General features: G+C 50.0%; 1 protein-coding gene across 25 annotated transcripts in view; it reads right to left on the bottom strand.

Moving 5' to 3' along the window:
- The window catches only part of ARHGAP22 (Rho GTPase activating protein 22), a 249,146-nt gene that overhangs the window by 124,081 nt on the left and 102,996 nt on the right, over positions 1-22,069 (bottom strand). For 20 of the 25 annotated variants that reach the window (XR_004664653.3, XR_004664651.3, XM_034930495.3 and 17 more), the window contains one exon: positions 20,124-20,211. The exons of the other annotated variants lie outside the window; for them this stretch is intronic. Coding sequence is in view for 17 of the 20 variants with exons in the window: in XM_034930495.3 (XP_034786386.1) it covers positions 20,124-20,211 (88 nt within the window). In the remaining 3 variants the exon portion in view is untranslated. The remainder of the gene's footprint in view (positions 1-20,123; positions 20,212-22,069) is intronic. 25 annotated transcript variants of the gene reach the window in all.

The following is a 22,069-nucleotide window of genomic DNA, read 5'->3' on the forward strand; positions in this document are numbered from 1 at the left end:
GTAAGGAGGGACCTCAGTTACCTAGAATGTGTCAGATCCTGGGTTTGTGTTTTCACTGCATCATAAGTCATTGACACAACAACCCTGAGAATGATGTTGATAACCTCCTTTTACAGATAAGGAAACTGGGCACATCAATCAGATAATTCATGCTTGCTGCTCTAACAGCTCCCAAATCTCAGTGGCTTAATCTCCTAAAGACTCTTCTTGCTCAGGTCACTGGCTCCTGCAGGTCAGCATGAAAAGGGAAGAGGGAGTGGGGCTGCTCCATGTGGTCACTCAGGGACCCAGGCTCCTTCCAGGACCTCAGTGTCCTCCTCTGAATCCTCTGCTGTGAGATGCAGGGAGAGGGGGCAGGGAGTTTCTCAAGGGATTTTAGGAGCTGGTGCTGACAGCAGCCTCAGAAGCCTCAGAGGTCACCTGTCACTCCTACCTGTGTTTCCTTGACCAGGGTTTAGTCATGTGACCCTGTCTTACTGCAGGGAGGATGGGAAGCGGAGTCAATCTTTGCAGCTGCAAGAGAAGGAGAGGCTTTGGCTGCCACACCGGTCCAGAGGGATGAGGTGCTGTAAGGGACAGTCAGAACTTTTGGCACCCAAGCTGGTGCTTTGCCACCACACTGCTTTGACTGAAACTGACACCAAAGCTATCTGAATTGAATTCCAACTTCTACCATCTTGAAAGACTCTCAGTTCATGTGGACAACGAATGGGGTAGAAGGCCCTGAGGGTTGTCAGCATTGGCTGTGATATGAAAAAAAGAGAATGGCACATGGCAAATGCCCGACACCCTTCCCTTTCTCAGTGTAGCTGTGGCCAGGTGTGCTCACAGGTGGAGGGGCGGGAATTGGGAGAGTTTCTGCCCTGAGGAAAGGGGAGCATGGGCGCTTGCTGCGGCCACCTAGCTGTGGAAGGAGAAAGGCGCAGGATGGGGCCCGGCAGAGGCTGGCCTGGGTCCTGTTCAAAGCATAGATAGATGTTGTGGTGGGGAAGGTCCCTTGTTCCTCGGGGTTTTGCTGCAGAAACTGCAATTCTTTGAGGGTGTTCTGCCTTCTGAGAATACCTCCACACTCTGCTCAGTCTTGCGGGGGAGGTCTCTGCCAGACGAGGGCACTGGGTTGCCCCAGGATGATGGGCACAGGGTGGTATCTTCCAAGCTGGCCTTGGTGTTGCCAATGAGAGGACAGCTGTATAGAAATAGGGGGTTGAGCCTGTGGAGCTGCCAGCAGGGGAAGGAAAGGGCTGCCAAGTCTCTGCAGGATCAGGCAGGGGACCTTCATGCTAGAGGACAAAGTTTGCAAGCTCTTGTGCCCTTGCCACTATTTTCCGGGGTGAGTTGGCCTCAGATGGCCAGGTCAGACCCAGCTCTACTGTTGCATAGCTCAGAAGACCACTGTCCCCCCACCTGCTAGTTACTCAGTACCAAGTTGGCTCACTCAACCTCCAGTGCCTCTGTTTCCCCACTTCCTACAGCCAGGCCTCAATCCACCCAACAGACCTCCTGTAAACCAAACCTCAAAAAACATTTTTCAGACTATGGACACCAGTTCATTAGAGGGGTCATGAAATCAATTCTGTGGGCTTTGTCTGGAATTTTTAAGAAGGAGATAGACACATAGGACAGAACATGCCAGAAGGCACTGCATGTAGGAACAGCGGTGTTTCCTGAAGCCTCAGCTTCTGTTGCCCTGGGCTCCCAGGGGGCAATGTAATGTCTATTTCTTGTCAAAAAAGTGTGAAAACACTGTGTTGGTGTATTTGTCTCATTCCTTTCAGAAAACCTGGGCTCTTTGTGCAAATTAGTCCACAAATTTCTTTTCCTCCCCAAGCTCTCTCAACCAATCACCCCTCTTCTGCAGGCCAAAGAAGGGCACAATCTTTGCCAGGCCACTCAATTAAAAAAAAAAACCCATCACCAAGGGCTGCAAAAATTCTTGTTATACAGGAATCCCAGGAGGCCGGCTGCTTTCTAGCCTTGCATTTGCATATCTAAGAGGGCCACTTAAGTGACCCTTCACAGGACAAAGAAGGTTAGCTTTTCTTAATTTTTAAAAAATGAAAAGAAAGAAATCCTTCTGGTTTCCACATTCCTTCAGGGCAGCCCTTGCGGGGTGGCTGGTCTTGCAGCTCTGCTCTGGTGCATCAGCCAGAGGGTCCTCTGCTTCTCCAGCGTTATTCCTGCCACCAGGATTTGTGGAGCCCTGCTCTGTGCCAGACATGGAAGACTGTGGACCAGAGCCCCTTCCTGGAGCCCTCTCCTCATCCTCGGGCTGTGTACATGTGATGAGGATAAGTGGCTCACATCCCTCTCCAGCCTCACTATGGGTGTGTTTCTCCTGTCCCCACATGCTCCAGCTCTGCCCCCAAGCCCATCAGGGGAGGCCTGGTTCTCCAGGATGCTGGAATTCTCAGTCTTTCCTATGTTGACTTGACGGGAGGTTCTCATGTTTATTGAGCATCTGCTGTGTGCCAGGCACTGCTGTATTCCAAAATGTCTGCCAAGGGCCTGCAAAGGTCATTACTGTCACCATCCAGTGAAACTCAGGAAGATGAGGTGACTTTTCAAGGTGGCGCACACAGGGGGGAAGCAGCAGGTCCTCTCCTCGGTCTCTTGGATGCCTGCAGCTCTGTTCTTCCCACCTGACCGCAGGCCTCCGGGAGCGGCACCGGAAGTCCCAGGGGCTGTGCCTCAGGCCAAGTAAATGATACAGCATGGCTGGAGCAGCATGCTGCATGGATGGAGGTGCTAGGCAGAGAGGGGGTGCAGGAAGATGGGAGACCCGCCAGGAGTGAACAGCAGGAACAGGAGCTTGGTCTTCCGGCCCCTGAGAGTGTGGACTGGATTCCAAGACTAGTGAGCATGGGCCCTGCTGCGGAGGGCCAGTGGCCCTGGCAGTGTCACTCCCAATGCCACAATGGTATGAGTTTTCCATAGGGATGCCATAACTAACTCCCACAAACTGGGTGGCTTAAAACAACAGAAACTTCTTTGGTTAGAGTTCTGGAGGCCAGAAGTCCAGGATCGCGGTGGAGCTCTAAAGGCTTGAGGGAGGAATCCTTCCTTGCCTCTTCCAGCTGCTGGTGACTTCCAGGTTCCCTAGAAACCCTTGGCTTGTAGACCCATCCCCCAGCTTCTGCTTCTGTCTTCACATGACCTTCCTCCCTCTGTGTCTCTGTGCATCCTGTCTGTCCTCTCCTCTGCTTCTAAGGACACCAACCATTGGATTTGGGGCCACTCTAATTCAGGATTACCTCCTCTTAGCTCATTGCATCTGCAAATACCCCATTTCCAAATAAGATCACATTCTGAGGTTACCAGTGGGCATGAATTCTGGGGGACACTATTCAACTCAAGACAACAACTTCCCTTCTTTCCTAACCTTGGCCTCCCAAACTCTGTCCCCTCAATCTCAAGTCAACAGAAAAGCATCAGGGAGAGCTATGTTCTTGGAACCCACGAAGGCAACTGACTTGCAGAAGACTCTCCAGACCTGGTGTTTTTCAGTAATTGTAATTCCAGTTTTTGGGATTCTGGTATTCCAGAATAATGTGCTTTTGAGAAATGCTGAACTATTAGTATTTTTGTGACATGTTTTTTAAAAATTAGAACGATTTACACCTGGGAATGCACTACAGTAGGAGTTTGGATCCAGTAAAGGAAAGCTTGTTTAGAAAGCAGTTTTCTATTCTTCCACAACCCAGAAGGAGGGGAACTACACTGCCTCCATCATGATAGAAATCTTCACTCTGCTTCAGAGACTTTCCAGCCTGGAATTTGCTCCAGGTGACACACTGGCCTCTCCACCTACCCATATTAACACTGGAGAAGATGACCACAAACCAGGAACGCTTTCTCTGAAATAAAACTAAAGCTCATGATCAAATAAAAAAATGTAGTTCCTGCCAACAAAAAAGAAGGGAGGTTAAAATAAAAGATATCTTCTAAAGTGGGGAAGAAGAAATGGAATTACTTGAAGATGAAAAACTCAAAGGATAATATTGGAAATTAGTTTGAAATTTAGCTTGGAACGTCTCACCATTGCCTTGACCAGCCTAGAGTAAACAAAAGGTTTCAGCAGCCGGAAAAAATGGGCACAAAAATATGCTCATGATCCAGATAACATCAAATAGTAGATTTTCATTCCAAATATTATTAGAAGTTTCTTTATCTTGTAGGGTTTAGTTCATTACTTTTGAATAATATTTTATTCATGTCATCTGATAACAATTAGTATGAGAAGGGTAACATTTTTAACATTTATATTTCACAGATTTTTGTTTTCACTTAATGCTTCTAATATTTACTTTTTATTTGAAATGTCTAATATTTTAGCTGAATTTTAAAATGTTAGGCATTCTGAATACCTTTCCATAGAAAATATTGATAATCAGTGTTGGTATTTTAGCAATGTAGGGAATAAATACTTGTATTCCTTCATGTTGTTTTGCTCTGGTACTGCAATTATAATGCTGTGCTAATTAGCTATTGTTAAATAGCTGTAAATTAATTTAAATACATTGACTTATAATAAATTTTTTAATTTAAACTAATTTATAGCCTTTACCAAATAACTAACCATGTGCCAAGCAACACGTTTAACATCCTACATGGAACTACTTTTGTCACGGCCATTTTTCAAATAAGGAGCCTGAAGTTTACAGGGTTCTGTGACTCGCTCTGGACCTCAGATCTGGGGAGAGGCTGAGCCATGATTGAAACTCAAACAGTAAGACTGAGCACCTCACCCTTAACCATGACCCCACAGGACAAATAATTAAGGGTGTCAAATAAGTCAGCCAATACATAATAACCATCATTTTCTAGCCATCTTTGCTTTTGAGTTTATTATGTGCACTAGTACACACAGACTCTAACCCCATAGAGATCAGGCAGGTAAGATAAACTGAAAAAGCAGCTTTTGCTCTTGCTGCCCAGGCTGGAGTGCAATGGCACAATCTCGGCTCATCACAACCTCCACCTCCAGGGTTCATTCTCCTGCCTCAGCCTCCCGAGTAGCTGGGATTACATGCATGCGCCACTGTGCCTGGCTAATTTTGTATTTTTAGTAGAGACGGGGTTTCTCCATGTTGGTCAGGCTGGTCTCGAACTCCTGACCTCAAGTGATCCTCCCGCCTTGGCCTCCCAAAGTCCTGGGATTATAGGCGTGAGCCACCATGCCCTGCCAGCTCCTGTCAATTCTTTATATGGAGGAAGCAGGCCCAAATTTACCCTATAGAAATCTATATATTTTTAGTGGGTAAAATCCTGTGCATTGAAAATATTGCATGAGCCAAACAAAATATGTCTGTGAGCCAGAATCAGCCCATGGGTAGTCAGTCCTGGCTTGCAGCTCAGTTTGCAGCCTGAGAACTAGACTCCATTTCTTGTTATTGTTGCCTCTCCCAACCATGACTTTTAGCATTCTTTCTGCTTTTGGATGATTGCTCCTTCATTGGTTTAATTTGTCACGCACCTTTAAAGAACCAGGCACCTTAAAAGCAGCGCTTTGGAGCAAAACAACATCAAGGCTACTCAACCCCGGACTAGGAGTTCTTGAGGGAGGGGATCACATCTCAGGATCTCCTAGTCCAGGGTTGGGTAGGCTTGATGTTGTTTTGCTTGAAAGTGCTGCTTCTCCAATTTTAAGATGCACACAGAGCACCCAGGACAAACTGCAAGAACACAGATTCTGTTTGAGGTGGCATGGGTGGGGCCCCAGGGTCTGTATTTCCACCAAGCTCCCAGGTGATGCTGATGCAGCTGGCCCATGGACCACACGTGCATAGAAAGAACCTACTCTGGGGAGCAGCCTATGTCTCAGAGGGTTCCTGAGCTGACAGTTGGAGGAGCCTCTGTACTTGGGTTTGGTTTCTCAGAGGTGACCTGGGTCATTCAACCCCCACCTACTAATCCCCTGCCACATTCCTCCCCACATCCTAATTTATCTAGGGATTTAGTCTAGCTGAGATCACTCATAAAGAATTTTATCTACATCTTTGTTCTGCGCTGGCACAAGCATACCTCCTCCTGCGCATCACCCCTTCCTGCCCGGTGCGCTATCACCATCTGAGGGACTTCTGTGCACATCCTTCTGTGTCTCAGTGTCACAGAACCATGGTGCCCAGCACCAGCCTGATCTTCTGTGAGCCTCCTGCTAAGAGCGTGACCCTGCTGAGAGTCAGCCTGGAGTCTAGATCCATGCAGCTAGCCCACTGCAGGACAGGAGGCATCCTGGAGCCCCCAAAGGCAATGGAAGTGTCCCCCTGTGTAGAACAGGCTGTGGGGTCAGGCAGGCAGGCAGAGTGTCACACTGAAGAGAGAGGCTGGGCTAGTGCACTGGAGTATAGACCATGTTATGCACCCAGGAAGCCAAGCTGGTCCAGGCAGGCAGTCCTATTGGTGGGACACTAAAGGCACCTTCCAGTTGGCATCATTCAAGAGATGTGGCTGAAGTTTGATCACCTAATTGAGACCCTGGCCTCGATCTGCAAGGATGAAGGTGCAGGCCACCCTCCAAGGGTGACATTCCCTATTGAGCTCCATGGGGGGAGTTCAGTTAAAGGCCCCTTTGCCGTATTGGATCAGGAAGAGCCACCTGTGAAGTGTGTGCTGGAGCCTTGCTATCAGCAGGTTGGACAGGAGAAGGCTGTAGGGCAGGGGCCGGGTGCTGGAGGGAAGAGCATGGCACGAGAATGTGGTGGGAGCTGTGCATGCCCAGCCCTTGGAGAAGCCACTTTCCCTCTCTGGATGTCAAGTTTATGAATGAGATGAGGACCATGATAAGATGTGCACCAAACTCACTCAGGACTTGAGCTCTGAGGGCCAGTGCATTTGCAGGAAGAGACTAGCAAGGAATGTTCGAAGGTTGTACCCACAGGATGGAGCCCAGCAGGTCAGAACAGAGGGCCACTTCCTGCATTTAAATTCAGAAACTCATTGTCAGGGCCAGTTTCATGGCCTTTAACTAGGGCATGTGCTCAGTGACACCCTTGCCTCTTGAAGGGCTCTGCATTTAGAATTGAATGCTCTGTGGTTAGTGTCTTGAAATTCTTAATCATTCTATCTTTAAATTTGTGTTTTTTAAGTGAAGTCGAGTGGGCCAGTGGAGCGTATGCTGAGGGCTGGGGCCCTTCTGCAGTCCTGCCTCCTGCTGCCTCTGCCTCCGCCTCCTGTGAGTGGGTTTTCCTGGCTCCCTCCTGCCTCCTGATTCCCAGGCCTCTGCCCCGCCTCTCCTGGCCCTGCCCAGTGGCTATTGCTGTCTTCCCCTCATGCCCAGTGGAGGCCTGACCACAGGCATGAGGAGGGCTGGGGTTGGGGTCAGGCACCCCAGAGTGTTTTGGGGTGGAGTATGCTCAGGGTTGGCAGTGCCAGTGCCACAGGGTGGGTATCTTTGTGGGGATGGGTCTGTTGCCCATCCCCAATCCAGGTGCCTAGTGCATGGCAGAGTGGAGGCTGAACACCCTTGGGGGTGGCCTGTCCACTGCAGGTGGGGTAGCAGGCTGTGGGAAGAGGAGCTGCCTGGCTGGACTTCCTTGCCCAGGATGGTGTCTGTATGTAGAAAGGAAGGCTCCAGAGGAGAGCTGGGGAGGCTGAGCCCAGGAGTCATCTCCCTATTGGTGCCCATTTTCAGTACACCCTCAGCAGAGCACCACAGTCCTAGTGACTGGTGGGAGAGGGACCTGGCTGCTGGTGGGCATGTATGGAGCAACTTGGGGGCCCCTGGGTGTCTGTGAGGGTCTGTTCTCACCCCTTGAGTATCCATGTGCCCAAGGGGACACACCAGCTAAATATCAACTAAAAAACATGGTGCAGGGGCTAGCCCTAGGCCCGCACAGAGATGTGCAGCCCTTCACATCCATTTGTGTGGCCATTGAGCCCCGCAGAGTCCTCCTTCCATCACAGTGGAGAAGCTCAGAGCTGCAGGGAAGCGGGGTGGCCTCCAGGCTCCTCACTGCCTTGGGGACAGCCCTCCTGAGCACAGTGCCCAGAATCAAACACAGTCCAGGGACATCTCTCTGCATCCCAGATTCACACCACCCTGAGCACAGCCTCAGGGCCCCTGCTTCTGGGGTGGCTCACCCACTCTGCTCAGGACCAGCTAGAGAATTTTTGGGGACTCAAGGCAAAAATAAACATGTCCTGTATTAAAAAAAAGGAAAAAAAGTGCCATTAAAGGGATTAAGTATAAAGTTTTTTTCCTTTTTTCTGCTGTCTCTTGACCTGTCAGTGAGTAGTTCTCAGACCAGCAGCACCAGTATTGTCCAGAGTTCATTAGAAATGCAGATTCCTTGACTCACTCCAGGCCTCTGGAGCCAGGGAAGGGCCAGCAGCCTGGGGGATTCTGATGCACCAGGAAATTTGAGAAGCACAGCTGTAAAGCGATGATTATTAGATTTTTTGTTTGTTTGTTTTAAAGCAACACAACTAAAAAATTAAAATCTCATTGGAAGCTTGTTTGTCTATGACAGATAAAAGAAGAACTGAAAAAAAAAAGAGAGAGGCTGGGCGTGGTGGCTCATGTCTGTAATCCCAGCACTTTGGGAGGCCAAGGTGGGCCGATTGCCTGAGGTCAGGAGTTCGAGACCAGTCTGGCCAACATGGTGAAACCCCGTCTCTACTAAAAATACAAAGAAATTAGCCGGACATGGTGGTGTGCACCTGTAATCCCAGCTACTTGGGAGGCTGAGGCAGGGAATTGCTTGAACCAGGGAGGTGGAGGTTGCAGTGAGCCAAGATCGTGCCACTGCACTCCGGCCTGGGCGACAGAACAAGACTCCGTCAAAAAAAAAAAGAGAAAGGACTGGGTGGGGTCAGGGGAGAAACTGTCCTGCCGTCTGCATATCGTACTTCACATGATGATTACAGCTGTCTTGCCAAGTAGGCAGTTTCCCTTCTACGATCAGATGATGAAAATGAAGCCCATGGGATTTAAGTTATTGGTCCAGGTTCTTTTATTGAGCAAATGGCAGAGCTCAAATGTGAATCTAGCTCTGTCTTACTCCAAGTCTGAGGCTCCCACCCCCTCCCCATCCCTGCCATTCTTTCTTTGTTCATCCTTCCTTCTTTCTCTTTCTCCCCTTGCTTCTTTCATTTTTGCCTGTAGAGCACCTGTTCTATGCTGGTGTTCTCATCTAGGCCTGTGCTGTCCAATACGGTGCCACCACACATGTGGGTCCTGAGCATGTGAATGAAGCAGGTGTGCCTGAGCAATGGAATTGTCAATTTAATTTAATTTACATTAGTTTAAAAACTGACATTCAGTTCCATTGCTGAAAAACATTTAAGTATGTTTGGAATAACTTGGGTATGTGACTCTACTTTTCAATCATACATTTTATGAAATCTAAATGCCGATCAAAGATGGCTATAGTTAATTAATATATTACATAATTTCAAATAGTCAGGAGGACAGTGAATGCTCACAACACAAATAAATGGTAAATGCTTGAGATGGTGGATATGCTAATCACCCTAATATGATCACTGTACAATATATGTATCAAAACATCACTATGTACCCCATGAATATGTACAATTATTATGTGTCAATTTAAAAAATTAAAAAATTAGAATAAATAAATATATATCAAGTACTTCCAGTGAAAATTTAGTGTCTGCATGGAAATGTGCTTTAAGTGTAAATACCAATTTAGACTTGGAAGCAAAAAAGAATGTGGAATATCTCACTAATGTTTATTTTGATTACATATTGAAATGATAGTATTTTGGAGCCAGTAGTTTAAATAAAAATACATTATTAAGAACAATTTCACCAGCTTTCTTTCCTTTTAGTTTTAAAAAAATTTTAAATTTTTAGTCCTTGTGACTGTGTAGTAGGTGTATATATTTATGCAGATATTTTCACATGTGTACTCACTAGAAAATTTACAACCACAAACATGGCTTGCATTACATCTCTATAGAAGAGCGCTGCTCTAGGACACGATTTTGGCCAAAGGAATGATCCTGCTCAAGGGGACTCTTTCCAGGGAGCCTGCAGGAGTTTCCCACACCTGGTCCTGTGCTGAGCTGAGAGAAGTGAGGCTAAGACAGGAGAACCCCACTGCAAAGCCAGGAAGTGTAAGAGCCACTCCCATCTCAGGGGTGGGGATCACTGGCAAACTTCTCATCTAATTTCATTTCTGTCATTACCCATCATCTGGCGCTCTGCAGACAACCTCAGCAGGGGCTGCGCGAGGTCAGGCCAAGACTCAGGCTGGCTGGTACCAGGTGCCGAGATAGGCTGGTATCAGCATCCTCCCCACTCAGGCGGCGGCTAATGTGATCAGGGATGCTCTGGGCATGTCAGACGCACAGTATCTGTCTCCTCTGCGGAGTAATCTGTGCACACTGGCTCCCCTTCAAGGTCAGGCCTCCCTTTAAGACAGCAGGCAGCAGTCTCCTATCTGCTCCAAGGGCAGGCTGGATAAGGCCAGGCAGCTACAAGCTCCGTGCCTGAGGGTGACTTCAATGACCTTGTGTAGCCATAAGACGGGCAGGAACTGGCTCCCTCTGGACAAACTTGGCTATAGAATGCCAGCGGGTGCCATTCTACTCGTTCAAGCAGACACGTCGGAGGTCACTGGGCCAGCCCTCTCGTCTTACACAGGGGGAAACTGAGATTCAGAGAAGGGAAGAAATCTAATCTGGTTGCGCTTGAGAGCTAGGGTCTGAGCTGAGTCTGGAAGCCACTTAAACAGGCCCCCAAGGCAGAGATGTTGTTAGTGATCAGGACTCCCTGGCTTGATCCTGGAGAACTTGGCACATAAACTTGTAAATGCACGAAAGACTCAGGGCTCTGCTTTAAGCAGCCTGGCTTCTGCGCTGCCTCCCACAGGGGTCCCCGCTACTCCTGTGGCAGTGTGGTCTTTTCTGTCGACACTGCCAGGGTAGGGGTGGGGGCACAGAATAGACACTGGTGGAGATGAGCATCAGACATTACAGTTCTTGTAAGCCCCTCAGTTGGTCTACCCTCAGTGATCTTTCTAACACATAGTTTTTGTTTTATTTTTAAGGATTCAAATGTACTTTACTTCTTCCATAATGCCATATTTTAATGGGCACATGGAGCTTTTACTTGGCATCAATTATGATTTGTGTTTTAAACAATTCAGTATGACACCAGCTGGGATGATTACTGATCTCTCCATTCCGTTAGGGGTGACCCTGGCAACAGGGCACAGATTCCATCCAATTCCAATTGGTGTTGCAACACAGGTCCATACGGGCAGTAGAGAAAGAGGCTCCGCTAGCTAACATGGCATTACCATACCTGTCATGAAAATCATGTGTACATTTCTGGCGGCTCTGCCTTTCCATTGTTTGCTGAATGCTTTGAACTCCGAGGTTACTTACTGTGCCATTGGCCAAGGGAAATCCTGAAGCTAAAGATAAAAGTGTCTCAGTCAGGGACACCTCTATCAGAGCACTCATCACACGGCATTGTGATGGGATTGGGTTGCTGTTATTAATCATAACGATTAATGATTAGAGAGCATGCAGGGAGGAGGGGAGCTTATCTAGACCGGTACCTACTATGAGCCAGGATCTGGGTTCTCAGTGAATCCTCACCACAACCCAAGGTGCTTGGCAATATTCTCACCCCCAGTTTATGGGACATTGAGGCACAGAGCCCTCTGTGACTTGTCAAAACCCACACAGTCCCTGAGTAGCATGGCTATGCTTGCATCCAGCTCTCCCTGACTCTGGCCTGGAGAGATGGGTGGTCTGGAACAGCACTGACTAGATGCTGCGAGGCCCTTGGTGTCTGTTGAGAGTGTGTGGAAAATGGGCACAAACAGGAAGATGGCTCCCAGGCTTGCCTCCCCAGCTCTTCCTCGGAAGCTTCCTTTCTACATGCAGACACCAGCTTGCCTAGGCAACATCTGCATCCGTGTGTGGTGTGTCTGGCGACAGTCAACCCCATGGCCCTGATTCCCATGGGACACAATGCTAGCTTTGCTACTACCGTGGTCTCTGAAGACTGGTTGGAGCTGAAAACCCAAGACCTCAAAGCCATCCCTGTCCAGGCCTCCTATTGCCTGCAGGATTCCCATCTGGTGTTTGGGGAGTTGGGGGGAGGCCCCAAGGAGCCCAGTGGGAGGGAAGGAGCATGGACCTCTGTGGGAGCGCAGAGAGCTTGCCAGGCCTCTGAATGGTGCAGCTGGCCCCCGAGTCTCCTGACCCTGATCTTGAGAAATATGGGGCTCCCAGCCCAAAGCAGACAGGTGCTCCAGGATGGGAACTAGACCCAGGCCTCAGAGCAGCTGTGGTACCCTTCACCTCCTTCTGCACCAGAAAACAGAGCACTCTCCTCCTCCTCCTTTTCCTCAGATCCAGGGTGGCCATTCACGTCTTCCTCGGGCTAATCCTCAGCACTGCACACTCAGGTCCTTCCCCACAAGTAGGAATTGCTCCTGAGTGTGGGGGGCCATCGGCTTGGTGCAATGTTGCTGAAAAAGCATCCCGTCCTGGCCCCTTGTCTGGCACTTGGAAAGGGCAAGGCCAATGATGTGACACTCAGCCCTGCAGAAATACAGTCATGGACCATCTGCAGCAGTGAACATTTGACAGAGATTGGCTGTTTGTCATCTACTCTCCCCTCTGGAAGTCACCCAAGTTCCTTTGGAGTCTCCTTGCCCCCACTAGGCGAAGTCTTGGGAGGGCTGGTCCAGATGCCAGAGTGGATAGGCCCTTCCTCACCACCCCAGTGTAGTCAGGGGTAGGCATGTAGCTTAAGCACAGATACTGAGACTTTGGGCTTTCGGCAAGTGAGCCACGCCGGGATTGCAGAGCCGGTCGAGATTCAACCTTCCCAGCACAAAGTACCACCCGCTCGCCCCTCCCAGCTCTTGGCCCCGTGACAGCCCAGCCGCTTGCCCCTTCCACAAGTGTCACTCCCATCACATCCTACCCCCTGGTTTCTGGTGAATTTCCCCTTTGCTAGAGTTAGCCAGAGCTGGCTTCTGCAACCTGCTCCAACCAGGCCTCTTAATCTCCACTCCCCCGGCCCCACCACATTTACAGTTACTCACTAGAAAGACTTTTGGCTCTGGTCTCAAGCCTGCAGCCAACCCACTTGGTTCCCTTTGATAGCACCAACCCACTTGGTTCCCTTCAATAGCATTGGGCTAATTCCAGAAGACGGATTTTAGCAATGAGTTACAAAGCTTAACGGATGACCTAATTCATCTCACCAAACATGGCCGTTTTTTGGGGACAGGCCTGCTCTGGGATCTTAGCAACTCTTTTTGCCCAGAGTGCCAAAGCAGGCCTCTCCACTCCCCACCCGCTCCTTGTGGATTTAAAGGGAGGCCTAAACTTGGCCTGGGGCTGGATGCCCACATCAGCAAAAAGCCCAGGTCTGAGAGGCCCCCAGGATCAAGTCTGCAAGGAGCAGACAGCTTTCAAAGGGCTGGGAGGGACAGGGTTTGCCAGGCAGCTGCCCTGGCAAGACAGAAGTACCAGGTGGGCAGGACCTGGGGATCCTTGAGTCTCAGTCCCTTTGTGGGGCCTGGCTCCTTCATGCCTGCCCCGGGGGAGCTAGCCTCAGCAGGCTGAGGAAGAGCAGGGCTCTGGGGTTAGAGCTGGCTCAAGCTGCAGTTCCACCGCTCACCGGCCCTCGGATCCCAGCAAGTTACTTAGCTTGTCAGAGTCCCAGGGGCCTTGCCTGTTAGATGGGTTAGTAGAGGTTAGTCCCAGGAGTGTGGTGAGGATAAACGTGGTGTGCTCAGCTTCATTCCTTAGAAGGAACTCAGTGAATGTTTAGCCCGCTAGCACTCATACACGCCTTGGTCTACAACCTCAGGCACTCAAGAAATATGATATTTGTTAGAAAGAATCATGTTAATTCTATCTCCAAGCCCTATGCTCCCAGGCTGGAAGGGAGCTGAGTCCCAGCTACTATTGAGATGGAGGAAAGGGGTCCTCTTTGCTGTGGTCAGGCTTACATGGGGCCTGGCAATGGGATGGGCTGTTCTTGGTCCCTCCTGGTCACCTGATGTCTTTACCTGCAGTCACTTGGGGCTGGAAGCTAGGTAGCTCTCCTTCCTTTCTTGACCATGGTGTGTCTGTCTGAGGCGGGACCCTGGTGCCTGGAGCCTGCTTTCCTGGTGGCACCATGCCTATCACCTTCCTGGGGCATTGCTGGGGCAGGGTGACCAGTCTAGGGGAACGCCTCTTTCCCGACCCTGTCCACATCAATTATGTGGGGTGGGACAGCAGGAGATTTCTGCTTTCTGCTCCAGAGACCTCACCTTCCCCTGAGGCAAGTGGCCTAGAGATTAAAAAGGGCCAGGAGATCAAAGCACAAACCAGCATCTTATACATTATACGGTCCTCCTCCTCTTGGAATAATAATTATTAGAATTGAAACATTGGTTATAGCTTTGCCTGCCCCCAATTAACTCAAACCTACTCTCACTCAGTCCTCTTGTGAGGCCCATCTCATTCACCCTTCCAGGATTCTAAGTCCCCCACTATCTCTACACCAGGGGCAGCCTTTCCACCTTGGACCCTGAGCCCACTCAGCAGTGTTTTTTGCAAGCCCTCCAGACGAGGCGGAGGCTCCCTAAGCTTGAGAACCACTGCCCGACGCCATTCTCCTGCCACAGAGGACAACTTTTCATTCTGGCAGAAAGCTTAACCTCCTGTTGCTTCCAATCCTTACATTAAATTCAGTTACCTATGTGCTGAGTGCCTTGGAACTAAGGTGTGAAGGAGACACACAGCCCCCGTGCCCACTGTGCTTGCCCATTGCTGCTTCTGCCCAGCTGCTCTCCCTGATTCTTCACCTGGCTGACTCTCACTTCAACTTCAAAGAGCAGGGTCGTTGTCACTTTATCCTGGAAGTCCCATGTACTCCCTGCGTGCATTAGGGTCCCCTCCTCCAGGCTCACACAATTGCCTTTTTACTCTCCTCCTAGCCTTTCTCATCCTGTGAGTCAATGTCTGCCTTCCTGCCTGCTTCCTAAACTTGTTAATTCTGTGAGGGTAGGAAGGTGTCTTTCTTACCCCAAGGTAACAGATCATTATACAGAATGGCAGGACTACTGACTGTTCACCAAACCAGCCTTGCCTTCCTCCTGGAAAGAGGTGGACTCCACTTCCCAGACTCTCTTGCTCCCAGGTGTAGTCACGCAACTGCATTCTGGCCAATGGGCTGTGACAGGATGATGGGGCCACTTCCAGGCCTGGACCAACACATCTCCCAGGCATGATGGCCTCCTAGCATGGAAACAACTAGGATACTTTTGCAAGCCACAGGTTTCAGATGGCGAAACCGTGAAATAGGAAGATGCTGGGAGATCAACTGCCTGCCAAACACAAGTGTTCATTTTTGACTTTATATGAAAGACAAATACATTCTTGTGTCAAGATCCTGAGATCTGGGGGTTATTCCAGCAGTTCACTTACCCTAATACAAAAAAGCTAAGCTCACTGGAGAATAAACGTGAAATGGTTTTACTTTCCCACTAACTATGCCTATCACTTCCTACCTTCCCTTTGAGTCGTTGCTCACTTGGTGATTTTCCCAGGGTCCAGAGTGTGTGCCACTCTTAGTTATTCTAACAGTCTCATTAAGGATCTTTCCAATCCTTAATTCGGTTCCCTCACATCTGGTTCAAAGCTCTTTTTGTGCTGCTCCCCCAGCACTGTGGCCCTCAGGGACTGGGGTGTGCTGGCATAGATGGGGGTTGCTTCTCCTAGACTCTTCCCTGAACTGCACCCTGGGCACTGGGGTGGGAAGGAGGCAGAGGGGAAATGTAGACCTTTCTTTGCTTGCCAGGCAAGGTTGCAGTTCCCTCCCTGGTGGACGGTGTTGTGAACTGGGGCAGGGGCACCCTCCCAACCAGCTCCTCTGGGCACTGGGGATCTGTTGTGAGTTCTGACCTCAAATCTCAGCTGACTTCCTGCAGGCGGCATCTTGCCTGTCTGCCCTGCATTATGAGAATTCTAGAAAGTCTGAGGGCCCATGTCACCCTCTTTTCTCCATCAGTGCCCAGGCCTGTGGTCCCACAGAGGCTTCACATTCTGCTCCTCTTGAGAACTGGATGCTTACGGCAGGAGGTGTGCCTGGCAGAACCCCATTTGCCATCAGTCCTCAGTCAGATTTTCCTTGCCTGGTAACCATGAAAAGCAAATCTTGTGTGTAAGCAACTGTCCAAGCAAGACACAAATGCCAGTCACCCTTTCTCTCAGCCTCCCTTAAACTTTATAAGTGGTTTTCCTGCATGTCCCCGCAGCTTCAGGGAGGAGACCGTCACCTCTGCCCAAAGCAATTGCTCCCACCTCTCAGTACGCTTTATATACTGACCATGTCGGGGAAGCAGTGGCAGGCCACAGCCACAAGAGGACAGAAGTCCCACTGGCACTAAAGCCCCCTTATAAGAGTGTTTTCTCTGTGTCTTGCTCAGTGGCTGGATGTGCAGGTTCTCAGGTGCTTTTGGAACCAGAGGTGTATGCTGTATCAAGTTCCAAGACCTCCCAGCCCAGATGGGAACAATGCTAGAATCTGTAGGAGGCCCCATATGGCCAGATGTCTGTGTTGGAGGGCAATTTTAGTGTGTGGCTTTGGAAGCCAGATGGCTTGGCCTCAAGCTCCACTCCTATCTAGCTGTGCTGGCTGAAAGGCTGGGGGTGGGCAACAGGGCCTGCACTTTCTGGCCCAGAACTGGCAGATCTCTCCACTAGATGGCACTCACAGTATAATGTTTCCTCATTTTTACTTCTACTTTGAAAACATTGTCATTTTTTATACTATTGAATTGCACAAATAGAACTATGGCTTAAAATTTACGTAGTTGATTCTAGGCATGATCATCCTCGGAATTCTGTCACATTTCCAAGAGTTGTCAAGTTTTTCCCCCTCTTGGGGGTGCTGGCTGGAGAGTGAGGGACCCATTGTGGTGTGACCAGTGCCACAGGCCAGCACAGGCATAGCCTGGAAGTGATCCGGGGTTTGTCCTCCTTCCTCATATCCTGCCCTGATTTCCTGGCCTAGGCCCAGACCCCAGGCGGGGCTGTTAGTCTCCTTCCTGCGCCTGTTAGTTCACTGCTCGCAGAGCCTGCCACCTGGCACCCTCGGAACTGTAGGAGAAGCCCCTTGTCCCCCCAGGTGCACTTGCCGCCCTTCACCCACCCAGCCTGGATTTCCTCTTGGTCTTTGCACATTTACCCCGGGGGCTGTGCTTGGTGCACACTGGCATGGCCCACTTGGTGATACTTCCTGCTCCTGCCCCCAGGTAACTGTGCTCAGCCTAGTGAGGATAAGTCCTTATTGTGCCTTGAGCTCAGGAAGAAAATGTCACCAGACTCCCTAATGGCAGAGACTGACCCCTGCTCATCTCAGGGCCCTGCAAGGCTGGCTCAAAACTGAGGTCACACTAGAGGTTTGCTGAGTTGGATGTGAATGGGTTTCTTGGCCTTCCTGTGACTGCATGTTGCTGTGGTTTAAGGTGGGTTCATCCAATCTTCTTCTTATTCATTTTTAGCCCCAACATGGCCTATAGCTGAAGCCTCAGTCAGCAACTGCTGTAACAGGAAGCCCACCCTTCTGGGGTCAGGCTGACCTGGGAGGGTCCAGGCTCCTGTACCTTCCAGCTGTTTGGCCTCAGGAGATTCACCTTACCCCTCTGGCCTGACACCTTCATGGGCTGTGAAGGATGGGGAGCTTTGCCAGCTGCAGCCAGAACCAAGCATGAGCTTCGAGTGCAGCCTCCCAGGTCCCATCTGAGCAGGCTGATAGGAAGCACCCTAAATCCGGAGCTCCCAGTGGGAGGGGAGCAGAGGGGACCACTCTTGGGCCCCGGGCAGCACTGGCATTGTGCTCTGCTCTGTAGATAGCTGCGCCGCACTCTGCAAAGGCTGACTGGACCGCTCACCACCCACCACCCATCCCGCTCTCCCTGAACTGCTCAGCAGCTGCACAAAGGCTGGAGGGCAGAGATGGGCAGCTCTGGGGAGCAGCTCGCAGGATCTGCAGGAACCTGATGCGCAGGGAGGCTACTGCTGCTGTGCTTGAGACAAAGGAGTTCAGGAACTTTCCTTCCCATAACAAAGTCCTTAGGCCCAGGTGGGGAAAATGCTAGAATCTGTAGGGGTCCTCAGATGGCCAGATGCCTGTGTTGGAGGGCAAGGTAAGTGTGTAGCCCAGAATGTCTGGGCTGAAGCCCCAACTCCGCCACTAGCTGTGTGTCTCTCTGGGGATTCTTTCTAATCCCCAAGGTCTGTTTTTGTACAATAGGTCTGACGACATTCCCTATCTTAGAGGGATGTTGGGAGTATTGTGGGAGGCAGAATAATGGTCCTCAAAGATGTCCATCTTCTAATTTCTGGAACCTTGTGACTATGTTACCTTATATGGCAAAGGGTCTTCTCCTACCGCCCCCCACACCCCCAACACCACTGGCAAGAGTCAAGTAAATTCTTGTAAATAGCTCTGACCCAGATAATGAACATGCACACAGGTGATGTCCCTTATCTGGTCTATGGAGCACACACTCAGTGCCTTTCTGAATTGATGGCTGGAGTGTGTTGACCTCTACCTTCTAGTTCTGGCCTTGAGTCACTACCCCTCTCCCCAGAGCCAGGGGCCACACCCCTCGCCTAGATGGCAGGGCCCTGCCTACGTCACTACTTGCATTTCTTCTCTATCTGAATAGCTGAGGCCTTTTCTCCTGGTTCCACAGTCAACCTCTGTTTTCTACTCCATACCCCAGGATCCCTTTGTTACCACCTTCTGATGTGCAGTTTTACCACAAAGATTCTTGCATTAGATGAAAAGAAATACCCAAGTGAAACCATAGGTACTTGAATTTTGCACAGGCGCGTATAGTTGGAAAGGGTGTTTCTGCACTTCAACTTTTGCCTGTGCCCCTGCGAACTCTGGTATGGACAGGACAAAGGTAGATATGCCCCCATCCCAGGCAGGATCTTCTCATACCTGTTCCCAAAGAGCCTCTACTCGTGGCCTGAGCCTGGGGTGCTCCCTCAGTGGACAGCCAATAGATCATTTCTCGGGGTGGCTGGGGTAGCTTTACTGCTTTGCGACCAATCATAGATTTACTGGTTCACTGGGCCACAGTGAGGCCCTAGCACACTCAGTTCACAGCCATCACTTCCCAGGATGTCTAAATTCAGCTGACACTCTTGGTACCCTTCCCAGATTCCTCAGCACTCACTGTTCCCATCACGCTGCCAGTGGTCTCCTTCCTCAAGCATCTGCAACTGTCCCTGAAGGCTGTCTCTGTCTGCAGAGTTTTGCCCATGTGAGGGTAGGCTAGAAATGTCGGTTACTCCCCAGAAAGCAGTTCTCAAGGACTTGGGGGGTGGGAGTGGGTGGGTAGAGCCCCAGCCTCACTTCTTGGATGAGACCCCTCTGAAGCCTGTTCTGCACTGTGTCCAGAAGCCCCTGTGGGAACTGAGCTAGGATGCCTGCAGCAGCAACCCACTCACTAGCATGCCTGGGCTGGCTTTCTTCCCTTCTCTGACTCCCTTCCTCATGCCAGATCCTTGTCTCAGGCTCTGCTTCTGGGGGAGGCCAAGCTAAAGAAAACACTGGCTGACAGCAGAGCCGGCCCTGCCATGTACACTGGCTTCTCTGCAAGGCACTTTTACTTAGTGCATTAACAACGACATTGTCAAACTTGGAAGTTTAAAATATTGTTTTGTAACTGCTAACGTGACAGTAGAGCAGTTCTTTAGGAAAATTATTCCCCTTCCTCCTGCCACATCCCAATTCTCTGCCTTGGAATTTATAATCATCCTTACCTAAATATTCTCGATCTGTGCTAGTGTTTTTCCCTGGCTTTATTTCCAGGTATTGTGTTTAGATTTTCACCCTGAGATGTTCCCATTGACTACTTTCTTTCCTTGCATTTATCGTGAATTTAAAAATCCTCGTTTCGCATTACCCAAAAGCTCATTGTCCAGATAATTGATGGGACTTTCTAATTTCTTCCCCATGTGAGTATCCAGTCGATTTGGCCCACATTTCCGAGTCATGCCTGGAGACTGTGCTGTGGCTCCTGTGGGAGGAGTGTCACGAAGGTCTGCCCTTCCCAGGCCAGGGGCATGGCAACACCCCCACCAGGGCTGCAGAGCTGGAAGGTGCTCAGGCCTACCTGGGCTGATCTCAAAGAGGTGCTTCCCTGGGTCCTCGGGGCCAGGAGGAAGTTCAGTCACCTGTGTCCCTTGTAGAGAAATAAATCCCTAAAAAGGAGGCAAACACAAACACAGGGAGCATGAGATGATGGGGAGGGGACTGCTGTCGTCAGGGTCCCTGGAGAGGAGAGGTTAGGACCTGGGGCCCTCCAGGCCATGGCTGGGAAGGCTGGGCCTCAGAGAGGGGCACACACCTCCTCTCCTAGGGAGAGATGAGGCCTACTCAGGGTCCCAGGTGGATTAAGGTGGACACTGTAGTCTGCATACATGCTTGGAGGAGCTCTGCCCACAGGCAGGGCGAACTCTGGAGCAGGGAGGGAGGCTCTCACCACTGGGAGCGCCTGATCCAGTGTGCCACCTAAGCCTTTCCGGGCCAGTAGGGTTTCAGGCTGGACAGGATCAGGGAGAAGCCTGGCACTCTGGCTCCTGAGGCAACATGGGGGAAAGGATCAACAGATCTGTGTGCGTCCAGTCCTGCCACCTCTTGGCTGGGTGAGATTTCATTTCTTTACCTATGAGATAGGAGTCAGTTACCATGTACACGGTACCCCACTACAGAGAGTGCCAGGTGCCTGGGGTGCATGTGTATGCATGACAGAGGGCGGCTCCACCTGCTCTCTAGTGCTGAGGTCTGGCAGCTGGGCTGAAAGGTGCAGAAAAAAAGCATGAGGTATAGGGACGGAGAGGCTGGCTTTGAGTCCCAGCCTTGCACTTCCAGGCTGTGTGACCTCAGGTAACCCGCTCAATATCTCTGAACCTCAGTTTCCACATCTGCACAATGGGACACTAACTTACATGTCTCAGGAGGGTTGAGATGCCAGATTCCCATGTGGTAAGTCCTACTCAAGAGAATGAGGTGTTATAACCGCTGTGATTGACCCTTCCCCAACCCCCAGGCTAGGCAGGGCCTCCTTTATCCTCCTTCTGTATGTCAGTGACTATGAGCTGTGCTGAGGCCTTTATTTCATTCATGCTTGGTTTTGCTCAACTCAGACTTGGTATGGCTTCACTACATATTTTTGGTCCTCTCAATGGGAAACGCGTTTTGAACTCCATCCCTGCAACCAACTACCTGGGTTCAAATCCTGGCTCAGCTACAGGAACATTGTTCAACCTGTCTGTGCCCCAGTTTCCTTATCTGTGAAACAGGAATAATAAAGTACTTTGTAGTGATGTTTGGAGCATCAAATGAATTAGTACTTGGAAGTTCTTAGTACTTAGTACTGGTACACAGTGAGAACTGTGTAAGTGTTTGCTAAATAAATGCCTGCTATTATTGTAAGTAAGGGCTCCACACCTAGTGGGGCACTGCATCCCTGTGTCTGCATTTACCCAGGTGAGGGGCAAAGTCACCTGCTGTATCCAGGTCGCCTCCTGCCTCTACCCCCATGTGTACTCACAGAGTACACACCCCCAATATTTTCCAGGCAAATCCTGGCTTTCACAGGGTGATGGGAGCCTCCCATGCACTGCTGGAATCTTGCGCTCCAAGGACACATGGAAGTGCCTCTTCTCATTTAAGCAACGTTAATGTGGAAAGGCAGAACATCGTCCTTACCCGCAGATGCTTGCTTTAGAGGAATTACAGCAATAAACCAGAGAACCAGCTGGTAATCTTTGTAACTGAATTAATGGTTACTTTCTTGCTAGAGAACTTGGAGCTACTGGAAATAAATTAGGATAGCAGCCCCAGGATGGAGAAATGTGCTCATTAGAGGGTGTGGGTGAGATCCATCACTGGCTAACGGGATGCATCTTGGGTGTTTGCTGTTTCAGTAACAGACTCCCTGTGTCATTCTGGGTACTTTGCTGTTTTTTTTCCTGTGTCCCAAAATCTGTCATCCATACAAGGAGAGTAACAATATTGACATTGACATTGCTTTCTACTATAGCTAAATGGAAAAGC

This window comes from Pan paniscus, chromosome 8, assembly GCF_029289425.2.
Source record: "Pan paniscus chromosome 8, NHGRI_mPanPan1-v2.0_pri, whole genome shotgun sequence".
Lineage (NCBI taxonomy): Eukaryota > Metazoa > Chordata > Mammalia > Primates > Hominidae > Pan > Pan paniscus.